We start from the raw sequence: 15,120 nt of genomic DNA, 5'->3' as shown, positions 1-15,120 counted from the left end.
ACGTTAGCCCTTTCTCCATGAACATCTTCAAGAGCTAGTCCATGGTTTGGTCTTTTGATTAGCATTGGCTCTTTTCTTCTTACACAGGATAACAACCTAGGAGAATGGTGGTCATTTTGGCTCAATGAAAGAGGCTGTTAGCTTTGATTATATATGTTTTGAAAGCAAAATTCTACTAGATTTGTCCTGTATTTTATTTTCTATTTAAAAATATACTTTGGGGAGCAGATAAGTGGTGAAGTGGATAAAGCACCGGCCCTGGATTCAGGAGGACCTAAATTCAAATCTGGCCTCAGACACTTGACAATTACTAGCTGTGTGACCTTGGGCAAGTCACTTAACCTTCATTGCCCTGCAATCCCCCCCCCCCAAAAAAAAACCCCCAACAACCAAAAAACCCAAACCAAAACAAAAAAAATACATACTTTGGAAAATGCTTACTTTGTTAAACCAGTTTTGACTAGAGCTGGTTATTTTGTTGTCTTATTTTAAATTTTAAAGAAAAATTTAGGGGGAGCTAGGTGGCACAGTGGATAAAGCACTGGCCCTGAATTCAGGAGGACCTGAGTTCAAATCTGGAATCAGACACTTGACACTTACTAGCTGTGTGACCCTGTGCAAGTCATTTAACCCTCATTGCCCTGCAAAAAAACAAAAAAGAAAAATTTTAATTTTACTTTTTAATTAGAAACTTGAAAATCACCAATATTTCAATAAAGAACTTAAAAGATTATATATAAAATTATGAACTGCATATTTTAAAAATGTTTCATTGATACATTCTTTCCTGTCTTCTTTTTTTTGCATTGTTTTCATTCATTGACTTCCCTTTTTTCCCCCTTTACCCTCCCACCTCCCCTTTTGAAGCCTTCCCTTGTGACTAGTAAGTGTAGTTGAGCAAAACAAATCAATTAGATTTGCTTCTAAAATTAAAATATTTTCTCAATTTTAGATCAAATATAAAAAGCTCTGTTTTTTTTATTTCCTTTGAAGTTAATGCTCAGCACATGTAACCATTATTATTTTTTCTTAGCCCTTATATTACTGATTTGACTGGCTAAATAGCTCTGTTCCAATCTTAAACCTTTTTAGCTTTAGTGTCTTTACAGGAAATGGTGCTATAATTATATTACATATTTTACAAAGATGGCATGAACATTACAAAAATCTTGTAGAAAAGGAACTAAATAAGTAATTTTTAATACTTTTTTACATAAGAAAAACTGTTGATCTTAGGGCTTTTAAAATGATTTGTTTTCTGTTCTTTATAGTATATCCTGTATTTATAGGTTGACTATACAGGAGGATTTGAACCTTTTAGTGTTCTCCGCTTCAGCCAGAAGTTTGTGGATCGGATAGCTAACCCAAAAGATGTTATTCATTTTTTCAGACAGAGAGAGCAAAAGGAAAAAACAGGTAATATAGACATTTTTACAAGTGAAGAAAATGAATATTTAATGTTCATATAAGTCAATCATTAGTGAAAGAGAGAATGACAATAAAGTTGTTACTGTCTTCTTTCTCCCCTGATATATAGGGAAATTAAGTACTAATTATAGTTATAAATAAATCATTTGCCTTCCAGAAAAAATAGATTAGTATTATAATTTTTATCATTTTTTAAAATTATTTTTTTTTTGCAGGGCAATGAGGGTTAAGTGACTTGCCCAGGGTCACACAGCTAGTGTTAACTGTCTGAGACCAGATTTGAACTTAGGTCTTCCTGAATCCAAGGCCGGTGCTTTATCCACTGCACTACCTAGCTGCCCCTATAATTTTTATTTTGATGAATGTTAAATGTTAAAGAAATGGAAGACTTCATCTATTGATATATGGGGTATACATGAATTTTTAAAATGCTACTGAGGGGCAGCTAGATGGCGCAGTGGATAAAGCACCGGCCCTGGATTCAGGAGTACCTGTGTTCAAATTTGGCCTCAGACACTGGGCAAAAAAAAATGCTACTGAATATTTTCTATGAAAGTTTTCTTTTTTTTTTCCATTGGGGAGGTAAGAGGAAAAGAAAATAGATTTATTTTTGCTAACAAAAAAATTAAATAAAAATACTGCTGATAATAGATTTGAATATTTGAATATTTTAGAAATTTGGCACTTTTGCATATAAAATTTTTATTAAATCTATGTAAATATTTCTTGCACAATTGATCTAAATTTTTGCATTGCTATTTTAAAATTTTATAATCTAAAACATTTTTAGAATGCTCAAATGCTTACAAAGAGGAAATTTCCTACATCTTCATATTTCAGTTATTCAGGTAATTAATTAGTTTTCATGTGTTTTAATCTTCATTAAATGATTTTGTTAATGTTTCCATGTAAGAAATATTTCTTTTGTTAAATATCTATGCACTTTTCAGCAGACTAATTAAAACAAAAAATTTTGATAGAACAAAGTGAAGAGCCTAGATTTTTATTACTGAAGAACCTATATGTAATGGATATATCGTTTATTATAAAACCAAGGTCAGAGGGGCAGCTAGGTGGCGCAGTGGATAGAGCATCGGCCCTGGAGTCAGGAGTACCAGAGTTCAAATCCGGCCTCAGACACTTAACACTTACTAGCTGTGTGACCCTGGGCAAGTTACTTAACCTCAATTGCCTCACTAAAAAAAAAAAACCCAAACCCCAAGGTCAGAACAACTTATGTTGTCTGAGTCCATTTACATTTCAAAATGTAACATTTCTTCTTATTAAAAAAACTTCCAGTTTTTGTGAATTTACTTTAAAAATTATCTTACATTTAATAACCTTTTTCAAACATTCAGGTAAGACAGTAATGAGAAATAATTTTACATGAAACCATAAGTTTGCCGTATTAACAGAATGAGAGTGTGTAGTAACTTTAATAAGATAATTAAATTTAACAAGATAATAACTAAATCATCTTGTTTACTTTAATACCTCCTTCTGAACTTTTTTTTCTCTGTGTTTCTTCTGGATTTGGTTGCTTTTATGTTGTTCAGTCATGTCTGACTCTTTTTTTGGTGAAGCAGTTGGGGTTAAGTGACTTGCCCAGGGTCATACAGCTAGTAAGTGTCAAGTGTCTGAGGCCAGATTTGAACTCAGGTCCTCCTGACTCCAGTGCCAGTGCTCTATCCACTGTGCCACCTAGCTGCCTCGTGTCTGACTCTTTATGTGGGGTTTTCTTGGCAAAGATACTGAATAGGTTTGCTATTTCCTTCTCCAGCTCATTTAATAGATGAGGAAATTGAGGCAAATTGGGTTAAGTGACTTGCCAAGGTCACACAACTTAGTAAGTATCTGAGGCCAGATTTGAGTTGAAGAAGATGAATCTTCCTGACTCCAGGCCTGGCACTCTATCCACTGTGCTACCTAGCTGCCAGATTGTATACTACTATTTTCATTTTACTTCAGTTTACATCCGTGTTTCTTTGTATTATTCATACTTGTGTTTTCTTATGGGGCAATAACATTCTATTTCTCAGTTTCTCCAGTTTTTCACATGAGTTATTTCCATTTTTTCCCATTAGGAATGCTGCTCTTAAATATTTCTATATATATGTCTTTATTCCCCAGTCAACACCATCCTTAGGAGGTGTAATTCTAATAGTGGAAACACTTGATCAAAGGATTTTTATCTCCTATTATACAATACCATTTTATTTCCCCAAAACATTGTAGCAATTCACAATTCTAGTAGTATTGTAATAGTTATCTCCATTAGCCCCACCAACATTTAGTGTTCTAACTACTGTTGCCAGTTTCATGGGTGTAAGGTTGTTTTAATTTGTGTGCCTGTAGTTAATCTTTCAGGTGACTGTTGTTGGTCAGAGAAAGTTTAATGTTCATTTCTAGAATTATTAGGAAATTTGTTCTTTCAGATGGTCATTGATCCTTTCTTTTTCTTCATCTAAAACTGCTAGTTGTATATATCCCTTAGCCATTTACGTTTTGGGATGTAGATTTTATAAACTTATGTCTGTTCCTTGTGGATTTTGAATGTCAGACTTTTTTGTCAGAAATGTTTATAGCAAAGATACCCTCCCCATCCTTCCCCAATCTTTTTCTTTCCCTTTTAATCTGTATACATTTCTTTTGGTTGTATAGAAGCCCTTTGTTTTATGTATCTCCATATATTTCATCATATAGACTGTCTTATGTTTGTTGAAGAATTTACTACTTCATGTTTGTGATAAATATCACAGTTAAAAAAATGAAAATAAAATAAAATTTAAGTAAAATTAATTATAATTTGAAAGAATATAGCTAGGTTCCCATCAATATGAAATGGTTGTATGCAGTTTCTGTTCAGAGTTATAATTATGCAAAATATGGTCATTGGTTCTCTCTTTTTTTTTTTTTTTAGTGAGGCAGTTGGGGTTAAGTGACTTGCCCAGGGTCACACAGCTAGTAAGTGTTAAGTGTCTAAGGCCAGATTTGAACTCAGGTACTCCTGACTCCAGGGCCGGTGCTCTATCCACTGTGCCACCTAGCTGTCCTGGTTCTTTTTTTTATTAAACATTTTTTATATAAAGTTTTGAGTTCCAAATTCTATCCCTTCCTCCTTTCTTCCCTCCTTCCCCACCCCCCCCTCTCCCTGAGGCAGTAAACAATCAGATATAGGTTATATATGTGCAATTATGTAAAACGTTTTCATATTAATCATTTTGTATAAGAGGACTGAAATAAAAATATGAAAGAAAGAAAGTAAAAAATGGCATTCTTCAGTCTATATTCAATCAATATTAGTTCTTTCTCTGGAGGTGGATATTGTTCTTCATCATTTGTCCTTTAGGAGTGGCTTAGATCATTGTATTGCTGAGAATAGCTAAGTCATTCACAGGTCTTCATTGTACAGTTTGCTGTTACTGTGTACAACATTCTTCTGGTTCTGTTCAGTTCGCTATACATCAGTTCATATAAGTTTTTTCAGATTTTTCTGAAATCATCTTGCGTATCATTTCTTATAGCAGGCTATATCAGAGGCTTTTATCAGTGATACTTGTTACAAAAGTTCTTTCCCAATTTTCTGCTTTTGGTGGCATTGGTTTTGTTTGTGCAAAAGCTTTTTAATTTTATATAAGCAAAATTATCTGTTTTACATTTTATAATTCTTTTGTTTCTCTTCTTTGGTCCTAAATTCTTCCCTTGTCCATAAATCTGACAGATAAACTTTTCCATGCTCTCTTCATTTGGTTATGGTGTCATTTTTTTATATGTAAATTATGTACTGATTTTGACCTTATCTTGGTACACAGTGTGAGATGTTGGTCTGTACCTAGTTTTCTACTGTTTTCTAGTTTTCCCAGTAGTTTTTGTTCCAAATGCTTGGATATTTGGGTTTATCATATCCTAGATTACTTTGGTCATTTACTATAGTGTAATTTATACCTAATCTGTTCTACTGATCCACCACTCAATTTCTTAGCCAGTATCAGCTTGTTTTCATGATTAATGTTTTATAGTATAGTTTGAGATCTGGTATGGCTGAACCCTTGAGCTTTTGTTCTTCCAGATGAATTTTGTTATTTTTTTCTAGATCTATAAAATATTTTTTTTGATAGTTAGATTTGTATGGCACTGAATAAATAGCTTAATTTAGGTAGGAATATAATTTTTATTATAATTGCACTGCCTACCTATGAACCATTAATATTTTCCCAATTGATTAGACCTGGCTTTATTTGTGGTCATTGGTTCTTATGACTACTTTTTTTTTTAAATTTGTTTTTTATTTTTTTGTGGGGTAGTGGGGGTTAAGTGACTTGCCCAGGGTCACACAGCTAGTAAGTGTCAAGTGTCTGAGGCTGGATTTGAACTCAGGTCCTCCTGAATCCAAGGCCAGTGCTTTATCCACTGCACCACCTAGCTGCCCCTCTTATGACTACTTTATGGAATTCATTATTTGCACCAGACTGGGCTGTAAGTTTTAATTTGAATGAAGAGAGTGTCCAGGGATGATTTAGGGAGCCCTTTAGTGACATTCTAATAACTGGGACCGGAAAGAATTAAATTTTCAATTCAATAAACATTTCTTAAGTGCTTACTCTGTGCCTGGCATTGTGCTAAGTGCTGGAATACAAATAGGAAAGACAGTTTTTCTGCTTTCAAGGAGCTTACTGTGTAATAGGAAGAATCAAGACACAAAAGGAAGCTGAAAAGGGGATGGGTTGGGGAAGCCAGGGTGTACCTGGCATGGAGGCATCTTGTTCCGTGGAGTTGAAATAAAACAGAGGGACAGATAGAAAGTAGCAAGGAAGCTGGAAAATCCAGGTCCTGACCTTTAATAAAAGAAATCAAAGGAGGAGTGTAGTGTTTCACTCCCTAGCCCTCCAGCCAGAGGGGAGAGAAGGCTGAGGGAAGTGGGAAGGGGTTGAGTGTCTAAGGCTGAGTTAGTAGCATTGGGATGAGATTTGAAGTGATCAGCTTCAAAGTAATCAAAGAGAGCTATCATGGGATTTAAAAGGGACTAGATACTTTTTGAGTCATGCAACCTCTTTATTTTTCCATTTTCTCCTATGCAAAATGAGAAGATTAGATTAGATGAACTGTAAAGTTTTTCCAAGGTCTACAGTTCTCTTAATATTTAAAAAAAGTTCTAATCTTTTTTCAGATTACAGCAGAGATGGGGGTTTGGTTTTTTTTTGGTCACTTCTAGTCACTTATCTGTTACTCTTCTCTTTTATTCTTAAGTTTGTGTGCTCCCCTTTTCTAAATATACATATTTGCTTGCTTTCAGATGGGTTTCCCTAAATCTTCTCATCCTCCCATTAAGTCATAGTTACTCCATAAAGCTTATAAGTATGGTGTTACTGGCATCATACCTTTACCTGTAAAATAGGTTGGTGACATTCTTTGTGGCTAGATACTTGTTTACTTTTTATTTATGTGGAAGATGTATTAGGTTTGTTTAATTTGACCACAGATAGCAGAATTTAGACCACAGGCTGATTTCAGTACAGTATAAGGAAAATTTCACAAACAGAAGTATCTAAAATTTAAATGGGTTTTTGGAATTTGGGATGTGGGAGTGGGGATTCTTCAAGCATAGTCTGTATAAATATTTTCCAGGGATTCATATTTCAGGAGACATTTATATTAATTACATTACATTATATTAAATGTCTTCCAAAGTCTCTTTGATAGTCTGATTCATGTAGATACAGGGAATTATTTCAGATAAGGGGAAACTATAGCTGGTGACAGTAAAGCTGCTGCTGCCACTAAATTTGTCTGTGCTACTAAGATAGCATTTAGTGGAGTTGCATTTCTCCTGCCCCTTAGTATATAAATTGTGATTAATGAACTATAGTTTTGCTTTATTATTTAACATTATATAAAGTACAAAGAGTGAGTAGTTTTTAATGGACATTTCTTTTCTAGGAGAAGAGATCAACTTTGGGGAGTTAATCACAAAACCTCCTTCAGAAGGACCTACTATAAGGGTAGAAGATCTTGTGAAACAGTATTTTCAGACTGCAGAGAAAGTAATTACTTATTTATTATAATTTTAAGTGACAAATTGTGAATTGTAAGACAATGAATTGAAATTGTCATGTTTTTATAAAGAAGAATTTTAATTTGGTCCATGTATAAAATGATTCATAGAGTTGAACAATGAATTCTCACAATTTCCTTGAGAAACAAATAGGGTATGTATAAATGCCTCCATTTCTAATTCAGTTGAATATTTAGTTGAGTAAACATTTTTTGAAAACCTGAGTATAATCCATCATGCTAGATGGTAAACCATGGTCCCAACATTCAGGGAACTTGTCATTGAGGGAAGGGACAAGTATAACACACACAAATACCTATAATGTATGAAAAATTCAGCTTCACAATTGAATAGTTCAGCTAATATTAATTAAGCATCTGCTGTCTTCAGATTCTTGTGGGGGGCACTTGTCTTCAAAGTGCTTTCAAGGATCTAGATATCTAGTAGGAATAGAGGGAGGTCCAAGCAAAAAGTTCAGAGATAAAAAAAGTTATTACCAATTTCGGATTAGGGAAAGCTCCAAAGATAAGGTGGTATTTAGGTTGGATTTTAAAAGGTATTTGGGTTGGAATTGGGAAGAGGAGGTAAGGGTATAATAGCCATCAAGAATAGCACGAGCAAGGATGGAAACATAGCAAGGTAGTGCATATATAGAGAATGGCCAGAACAGTTTGGGTAGAATGTAGAATACTTGAAGATGAGTAGTTTGAGATAAGCTGAAAAGTTAGGATGTCACTTGGTAAAGAAAGGGCTTTGAGTACTAGCCAATAATGAGCTATTAAATGATTTCTAGAAGAGGAATTACATAACCCTATATTTGTATCAGGAAGATGCCTTGGAGAGGTAGTTGGATTGGGGTAAGAGGGGAGAAGGGGGAGACCTGTCAGGAATCTGTTGAAATACTTCTGTACAAGGGTGGTGGCAGTGGGAATACAAAGGAAGGAAAGATAAGTAAGATATTTCAGAGATCCTGATGGGATGTGAAAAGAGAGGGAAGTACTAAGATTATAGTGAGGTTTCAAACATAGGATACAGAAGGAATGGTGGTGGCATTGATAGAAGTAGTTAATACCAGAAGAAGGTTTGGGTTTATGGGGGAAGACGATAAACTTATTTATAGATAAGTCTGTGAGATTGGCAGCACGTTTAATTATAGATATTCAGTATGCATTTGGGGATAAGCATCTCAAACTTGGGAGAGAGGACTGGAGTACATGTATACATTTGATAAAGCTATATTCATAAAGAAATTATTGAGGGAGAGTGTAGAGATAAAAAGAGAAGCTTAGGACAGAATCTTAGGGAAGCCTTAACTTATGGGGTTGAGAAAAGTTTGAGATCTAGGGAGGGAAACAAAGTTAAGAGGAGGACCAAGAGAGTGTAGTTTCACTGAAACCAAGGGAGGAAAGAGTATCCAGATGAGGAAGTGAATGTTCAACAGTATCAAATTCTGGAGAGAGGTTAAGGATGATAAGTATTGAAAAAATCTGTTGGATTTGGTGCCTGGGATTTTATGGGTCATCTTTGAGAAAGTGCTTTCTATAGAAAAGTGAAACCAGATTGTAAGGGGCTGAAGAGTGAGCGGGTACAGAGGCGTCAGCTATGAACAATTTAAATTTGACATTTAAGATGAGTGTGGTAATTGGTTGATGTTAGAAGGCTTTTTTAGAGCTTATTTATGAGCAGATGAGAAGATGCTGAAAGAGAGAGAGAAGAAATGATCAAGGTCCTAGAAAAGCACTATTACTCTGTTTATGAAGTCATTCCCCCAAATACTTAGTGTCTCCCTTTGATTCCCCAGTATTATTTTGCAATTCTTATCACTTGTGATTATTTATTTTGTTTGAATAGATTTTTTCTTCCTTACATTATGAGGTGTTTTTTTTTTTACCTCTACAGAAACTGCAACTTTCCCTTCTAACAGAGCGGGGGATGGGTGAAGCAGTACAAGAGTTTGTGGACAAAGAAGAGAAGGATGCCATAGAGGAACTGGTAAAATACCAGTTGGAAAAAACACAGAGATTTCTTAAAGAACGTCACATTGATGCAGCAGAAGATAAAATTGATGAAGAGGTTAGCAAGGAATTTGTTTGGGGCCCCACTTTGTCTCAAGAAGGCCTGTGACCCCAATGTTTTATAGCCTTACCTTGAGCGGGCATTGAGAATGAGAAGGGAAAGTATCTGGTCCTTTTAGCAAAATTTGGGTTTGAGGAGGGGGAAAAAGAGAAAAGGGAAAAAGACTAGGAAAATAGGTAGAAAAAATTTGAGGTAAAGGATAGGGCAAAAGTAGGCAGGAAGGGTATAGAGAAGAGGAAAGGATCAGGGAAATGTCTCCTGTTTGTGGGGAGCTCCCAGCCTGAGAGACATGTACTGTTGGAGCTTTCAGAGATCCCTGGGAGCCTCTCATAATGTCTGATCTCCAGGAGCTGTTGTTTTTCCCAGTTCCTCCTGGCCAGGGCTTCAAGAGGGCCATTGTGGGATGGTGACATCCCCCAGTGGGCTAGTGGCTGGGGCTGATGCTGTGTCATGTTGCTCAGGTACCTTATTCCTTTAGTTATTGATGATATCTTTGCCTGTTGTGTAATTTAGCAAAACAGTAGGGAATATAAGATGGTATGGTATAGTGGAAAATGCAAGGCACTGGGAATCAAGACCCTTACATTTGAGTTCTGGCTGTGTCATTAGTTGGCACTGTGGCTTTAGGTAAGTGATTTGGCCTCTATATGTTATATTTTAAAGCATTCTATAAACAAATTATGACTAATCATTTTATTTTGTGCACAGATTATACTTTTTTGATGAATAATTATATCTTACTGTATGTGTAATTTAATATAGGTACGTCATTTCAGAGAGAGAAGAAAAAAGAATACTACTGAGGAGGAAGAAGAGGTTCGAGAGGTAATTATTGTAATGCACATTTAGCGTAGATCTTCAACTGAATCATTTTACTTTAATGTAAAAAATGATTTAGATCACTTGTGTAAATATAATAAATAGTTTATCAGTTAAACCAAAATAGATCATTTCTAATGTTATGGGGCAGGAAATGGAGAGATGCTCTTTTATTTGACTGAATGGGTGTATGGGTTGCAGCTGTTCTATTTGCTGACTTTGTCTTGCCTTCCTGGCTTCACATATCATGTTAATAAAGCTTGAACCAAAGGTCAGACTTTAAGGGCTCTCTTCCTGTATTGTTTTGAGTACAAGAAACTCAGCCTTTGACTAGACTTCTTTAGAAAGCTTCACTCAAGGTACAGAATTAATTTTATAAGTAATCTATGATCCTGGCATGATTTATTTAATACTTGGGAGTTTCCCAGCTCTTTTAACTTTTTTTTTGTCATGAATACTTTTGGCAGTCAAATGTAACTTAATACCGTTGTGGTTTGTTGTCTACATTCATAATTGAAGGAAATGCTACTTTTAATCAGAGTTCAATGAAAATGAAGATATAATTCTTTTCCATCTAAGTCTAACTATGGACCAAAGTTCTGTGAGCTCCATTAAGAAGACCTGTTTTAAGTTCTTATTTAGTTTCTTTTTTTTTTTTGTCAACAAACATTTATTTTATTTTCCATTTACATGTAAGGGTAGTTTTCAACATTCATTTTCATAAGATTTAGAGTTCCAAATTTTTCTCCCTCCCTCCCTTCCTTTCCTCCCCCCTCCACAAGATCACAATCAGGTTATATATGTACAATCCACAAGTGTTCTTTTTATCAGTTCTTTCTATAGCAGTGCATACTATGTTTCCTCATTAGTTCCTTGGGATTGTCCTGGATCATTGTACTGCTGAGAGTAGCTAAGTCATTCATAATTACTCATTGAAGAATACTGCTGTCACTACCCACAATGTCCCCTCAGCTCTGCTCACTTCACCATACATCGATGTTCATTAGTCTTTCAAGGTTTTTTGGGGATCATTCTGTTTGTCATTTCCTGTAGCACAAGTCCATTCCACTACAATCATATAACACAGCTTTTTCCATCATTTCTCAATTGATGGATATTCCCTTGATTCTCAATTCTTAGCCTCCACCAAGAGTTGCTATAAATATTTTTTGTACAATTTTCCCCTCTTTTCTCTTTTTCATGATTACTATTGTTAACTGTTTCCCTTCCATCCTATTCCCTTCCCCATGATATTTATTCTATTATCCATCTTCTTTCATCCTATCACTCTTCAAAAGAGATTTGCTTCTGTCTGTCCCCTCCCCCACTCTGCTCTTCCTTCTTTTGCCCCTCTCTCTTTATCCCCTTCCCCTCCTATTTTCCTGCAGGGTTATAGAGATTACTTTACCCAATTGAGTGTGTCTATTAGTCCCTCCTTGAGGCAGCTCTGATGAGTTTAAGATCTTTGAGCCTTTTCTGATGAGTGTAAAATTCATTTACTGCCCTGCTCCTCTCCCATCTCTTCCCCCACTCCATAAGCCTTTTCCTGTTACTTTCATGTAGGATTTCACTTCTGCCCTTCCCCCTCCCCCAATGAATTCCCTTCACCCCTCAATTTAACCCTAAAGATGTTATCATCTAGCTAAGTGACACAGTGGAAAAATCATCACCCCTGGACCCAGGGGGATCCCGGCCAAAACCTGGCCTCAGACACAAGATGGTTGCCCACTGTATGACCCCAGGTATGCCCCCAGCTCCAATTTTTTTTTTATGGTTCTCTAGGATCTTGTATTTGAAAGTCAAATTTGCCATTCAGTTCAGGTCTTTTCATCACAGATATCTGAAAGTCTTCTTTTTCATTAAAGTCCCATTTTTTCTGCTGAAAGATAATTCTGAGTTTTGCTGGGTAGGTGATTCTTGGTTGTAATCCCATTTTCTTTGACCTTCGGAATATCGTATTCCATGCCTTCCGGTCCTTTAATGTAGAAGCTGCTAGATCTTGTGCTATCCTGACTGGGGATCCACAGTATTTGAATTCTTTCTTTGGCAGTTTGCAATATTTTCTCCTTGACCTGAGAGCTCTGGAATTTGGCTATATTATTCCTAGGAGTTTTCCTTTGGGGATCTCTTTCAGGAGGTGATTGGTGGATTCTTTCAATTTCTATTTTAGCTTCTTCTAGAATTTCAGGGCAATTTTCCCTGAGAATATCTTGGAAGATGGTGTCTAAGCTCTTTCCTTGATCATGGTTTTCAGGTAGACCAATAATTTTCAAATTACCTCTCCTGGACCTATTTTCCTGGTTGGCAGTTTTTTCCCAGAAGATATTTCACATTGCCCTCTATTTTTTTATTCATTTGAATTTGCTTTATTGTGTCTTGGTTTCTCATAAAGTCATTGGCTTCCATTTGTTCAATCCTGATTCTTAGGCAATTATTTTCATCAGAGAGCTTTTGTACCTCCTTTTCCATTTGACTTTTCAAGCTGTTGACTTTTTTCTCATGTCTTTCCTGCATCACCCTCATTTCTCTTTCCATTTTTTCCTCTACCTCTCTAATTTTATCTTTAAAGTCCTTTTTGAGCACCTCTATGGCCTGAGACCAATTTGTATTTTTCTTGGAAGCTTTAGATATAGGGGCCCCTGATGTTGACATCTTCCTCTGAGGGTGCCCCTTGGTCTTCCTTGTTACTGAAGAAACTTTCTATGGTCTTCACCTTTCTCTGTCAACTCATCTTGCCTTTCTTTTACTAGACTTTTAGCTCCTTAAAATGGGGCACTGTTTCCAGGCTGCAGTATCCCAAGCTTAAGAAGTCCCAGGTGGGGGCAGCTAGATGGCACAGTGGATAGAGCACCAGCCCTGGAGTCAGGAGTACCTGAGTTAAAATCCGGCCTCAGACACTTAACACTTATTAGCTGTGTGACCCTGGGCAAGTCACTTAACCCCAATTGCCTCACTAAAAAAAAAACACAAAAAACCAAACAAACAAACAAAAAAAGAAGTCCCAGGTGGTATGATTTAAGGAGAATCAGATTCTTCCCTTGCCCAGCCTGTTTCCAGGTCCTAGATGACCCCAGACCAATTTGCCAATCAACCAGCTTTGTGTATTGTGGTTGTTAGCTCTGATGAGCCTGTGCTCCTCCCTGACCTGGGCCACTTCTACTTGAGCCTACCACTTGGTTCTCAGTAGGGATGTAAAATCCAAGTTCTGCCTTAGCACCAGCATAGACTCCTGTAGTCTCTCCCCTGCCCAGGGCTCAGCCCACTCACCAGACTGTGAGTTTAGTTCCAGACGACACTGGTGCTTCAGCTGATTCAGAGGCTCTGGGGGTCACCTTCTCTGGTGAGGACTTCCTGAGACTGGATCTGTGTCAGGGTGACTGTGGGGTTGGGCTCAACTCCTGTATCAGCACAGCAGCTCCCTCCTTCTGACCTTCCAAGCTGTTCTTGGTTAGAAGATGATTTCAGCACATTCTTCTGTGAGTTTTGCTGCTCTGGGCATTTTCCTATGACCTTATTTGGATGTTTTTTAGAGTGATTGTGTCATGAGTTCGGGAGCTTACTTGAGGCTGGATTTGAACTCAGGTCCTCCTGAATCCAGGGCCAGTGCTTTATCTACTGTAGCACCTAGCTGCCCCCAAAATGGTCTTTTATTTAGGCACTTAGAGAAAGTAACCAAGAGGGAAGTCAAAGACTTTCCTTAAGGGGAGAAGATATCTTAGAGATATCTTGCTCTCTTATTTAGTTTCAATTGAATCTTTTTTGGATACCTGGCTAATAAAATAATATATGCTATATATCTACTCTTTAATCTAGGTCAGGAAAAAAGGCAAGGGAATAGCCAGACTAATCATTATCCTCTGCCCCCAAGCATCTTAAAATTTGTACATTCTTTAGTTTTGTCAAAAACAAAATAAATAATTCAGCAGCGATAAAAAAACTACTGGAGAAGCTTCAGACCAAAAAAATCAGTGAAGTCCTTAAGAAGAAGGATGCAGTTAGTCTATTCTCACTGATCTATCTCTCCAATGCCATGTTGTTCAAGAAGTTTAATACAATAAAAAATCAAGGTGGATCAGATTAATGACAGAAAGCTTGTACATGATTGCTGTAATGAACATCAGAACATCTGTGTCAAAGGACATGACTGAATTTCTCTGAAATATTGGAGAGTAGTGGGGATGTGAAATATAATTGGTAAATCAAATACTTTATAATAGCACCTAAATAATCATTATTTTTTAGCACATATATTATTAGAAAAACAGTTTATCAGATTCACTCAAAAACAAACCTGACTTCATCTTTCTTAGCTGAAGGCATCACATAACTTTTAACAAAAGAATAATAAGGAATACATTTATAGAATAATAGTGATAATTATAGTCATATAATAATAAGAAATAATAAGAATCATGACCCCCTCCTGATATAGGCTAAGTATATTTATGTACTTTGATATAAGGTATTCACAGATTACATCACTAAAAATATTTATAAATTATGATTAGAGGACATTATATTGGTTGCAGAGTAAAAAGGAACCATCAAAAAGGGCCAGGAATATAAAGAGCAACTCTTATTCACTGACCAATCTCTCCCTTAATTTGCCCTTCCTCTAATACCCCCTCTTCTTTTTTTGTATATATGTCTGCCTGTGTGTTCTGATGATGTAAGAAAATTTTTCCTAATTTTCCTTTCCCTTCTGATATTCCTGAGAATTTTCATTTTGGTGTTTATTTCAGAAG

The 15,120-nt window shown here is 36.1% G+C and overlaps 1 protein-coding gene across 2 annotated transcripts in view; it reads left to right on the top strand.

Annotated features, from left to right (window-relative positions):
• The window catches only part of MRE11 (MRE11 homolog, double strand break repair nuclease), a 74,424-nt gene that overhangs the window by 22,561 nt on the left and 36,743 nt on the right, over window positions 1–15,120 (top strand). For both annotated transcript variants that reach the window (XM_043990645.1, XM_043990644.1), the window contains exons 11-14: window positions 1,290–1,416; window positions 7,366–7,469; window positions 9,380–9,553; window positions 10,319–10,381. In XM_043990645.1, coding sequence (XP_043846580.1) covers window positions 1,290–1,416; window positions 7,366–7,469; window positions 9,380–9,553; window positions 10,319–10,381 — 468 coding nt within the window. The remainder of the gene's footprint in view (window positions 1–1,289; window positions 1,417–7,365; window positions 7,470–9,379; window positions 9,554–10,318; window positions 10,382–15,120) is intronic.

This window comes from Dromiciops gliroides, chromosome 3, assembly GCF_019393635.1.
Source record: "Dromiciops gliroides isolate mDroGli1 chromosome 3, mDroGli1.pri, whole genome shotgun sequence".
Classification (NCBI taxonomy): Eukaryota; Metazoa; Chordata; class Mammalia; order Microbiotheria; family Microbiotheriidae; genus Dromiciops; species Dromiciops gliroides.
The sequence above is the reverse complement of the archived record's forward strand: the minus strand, read 5'-3'. Positions and strand labels throughout refer to the sequence as shown.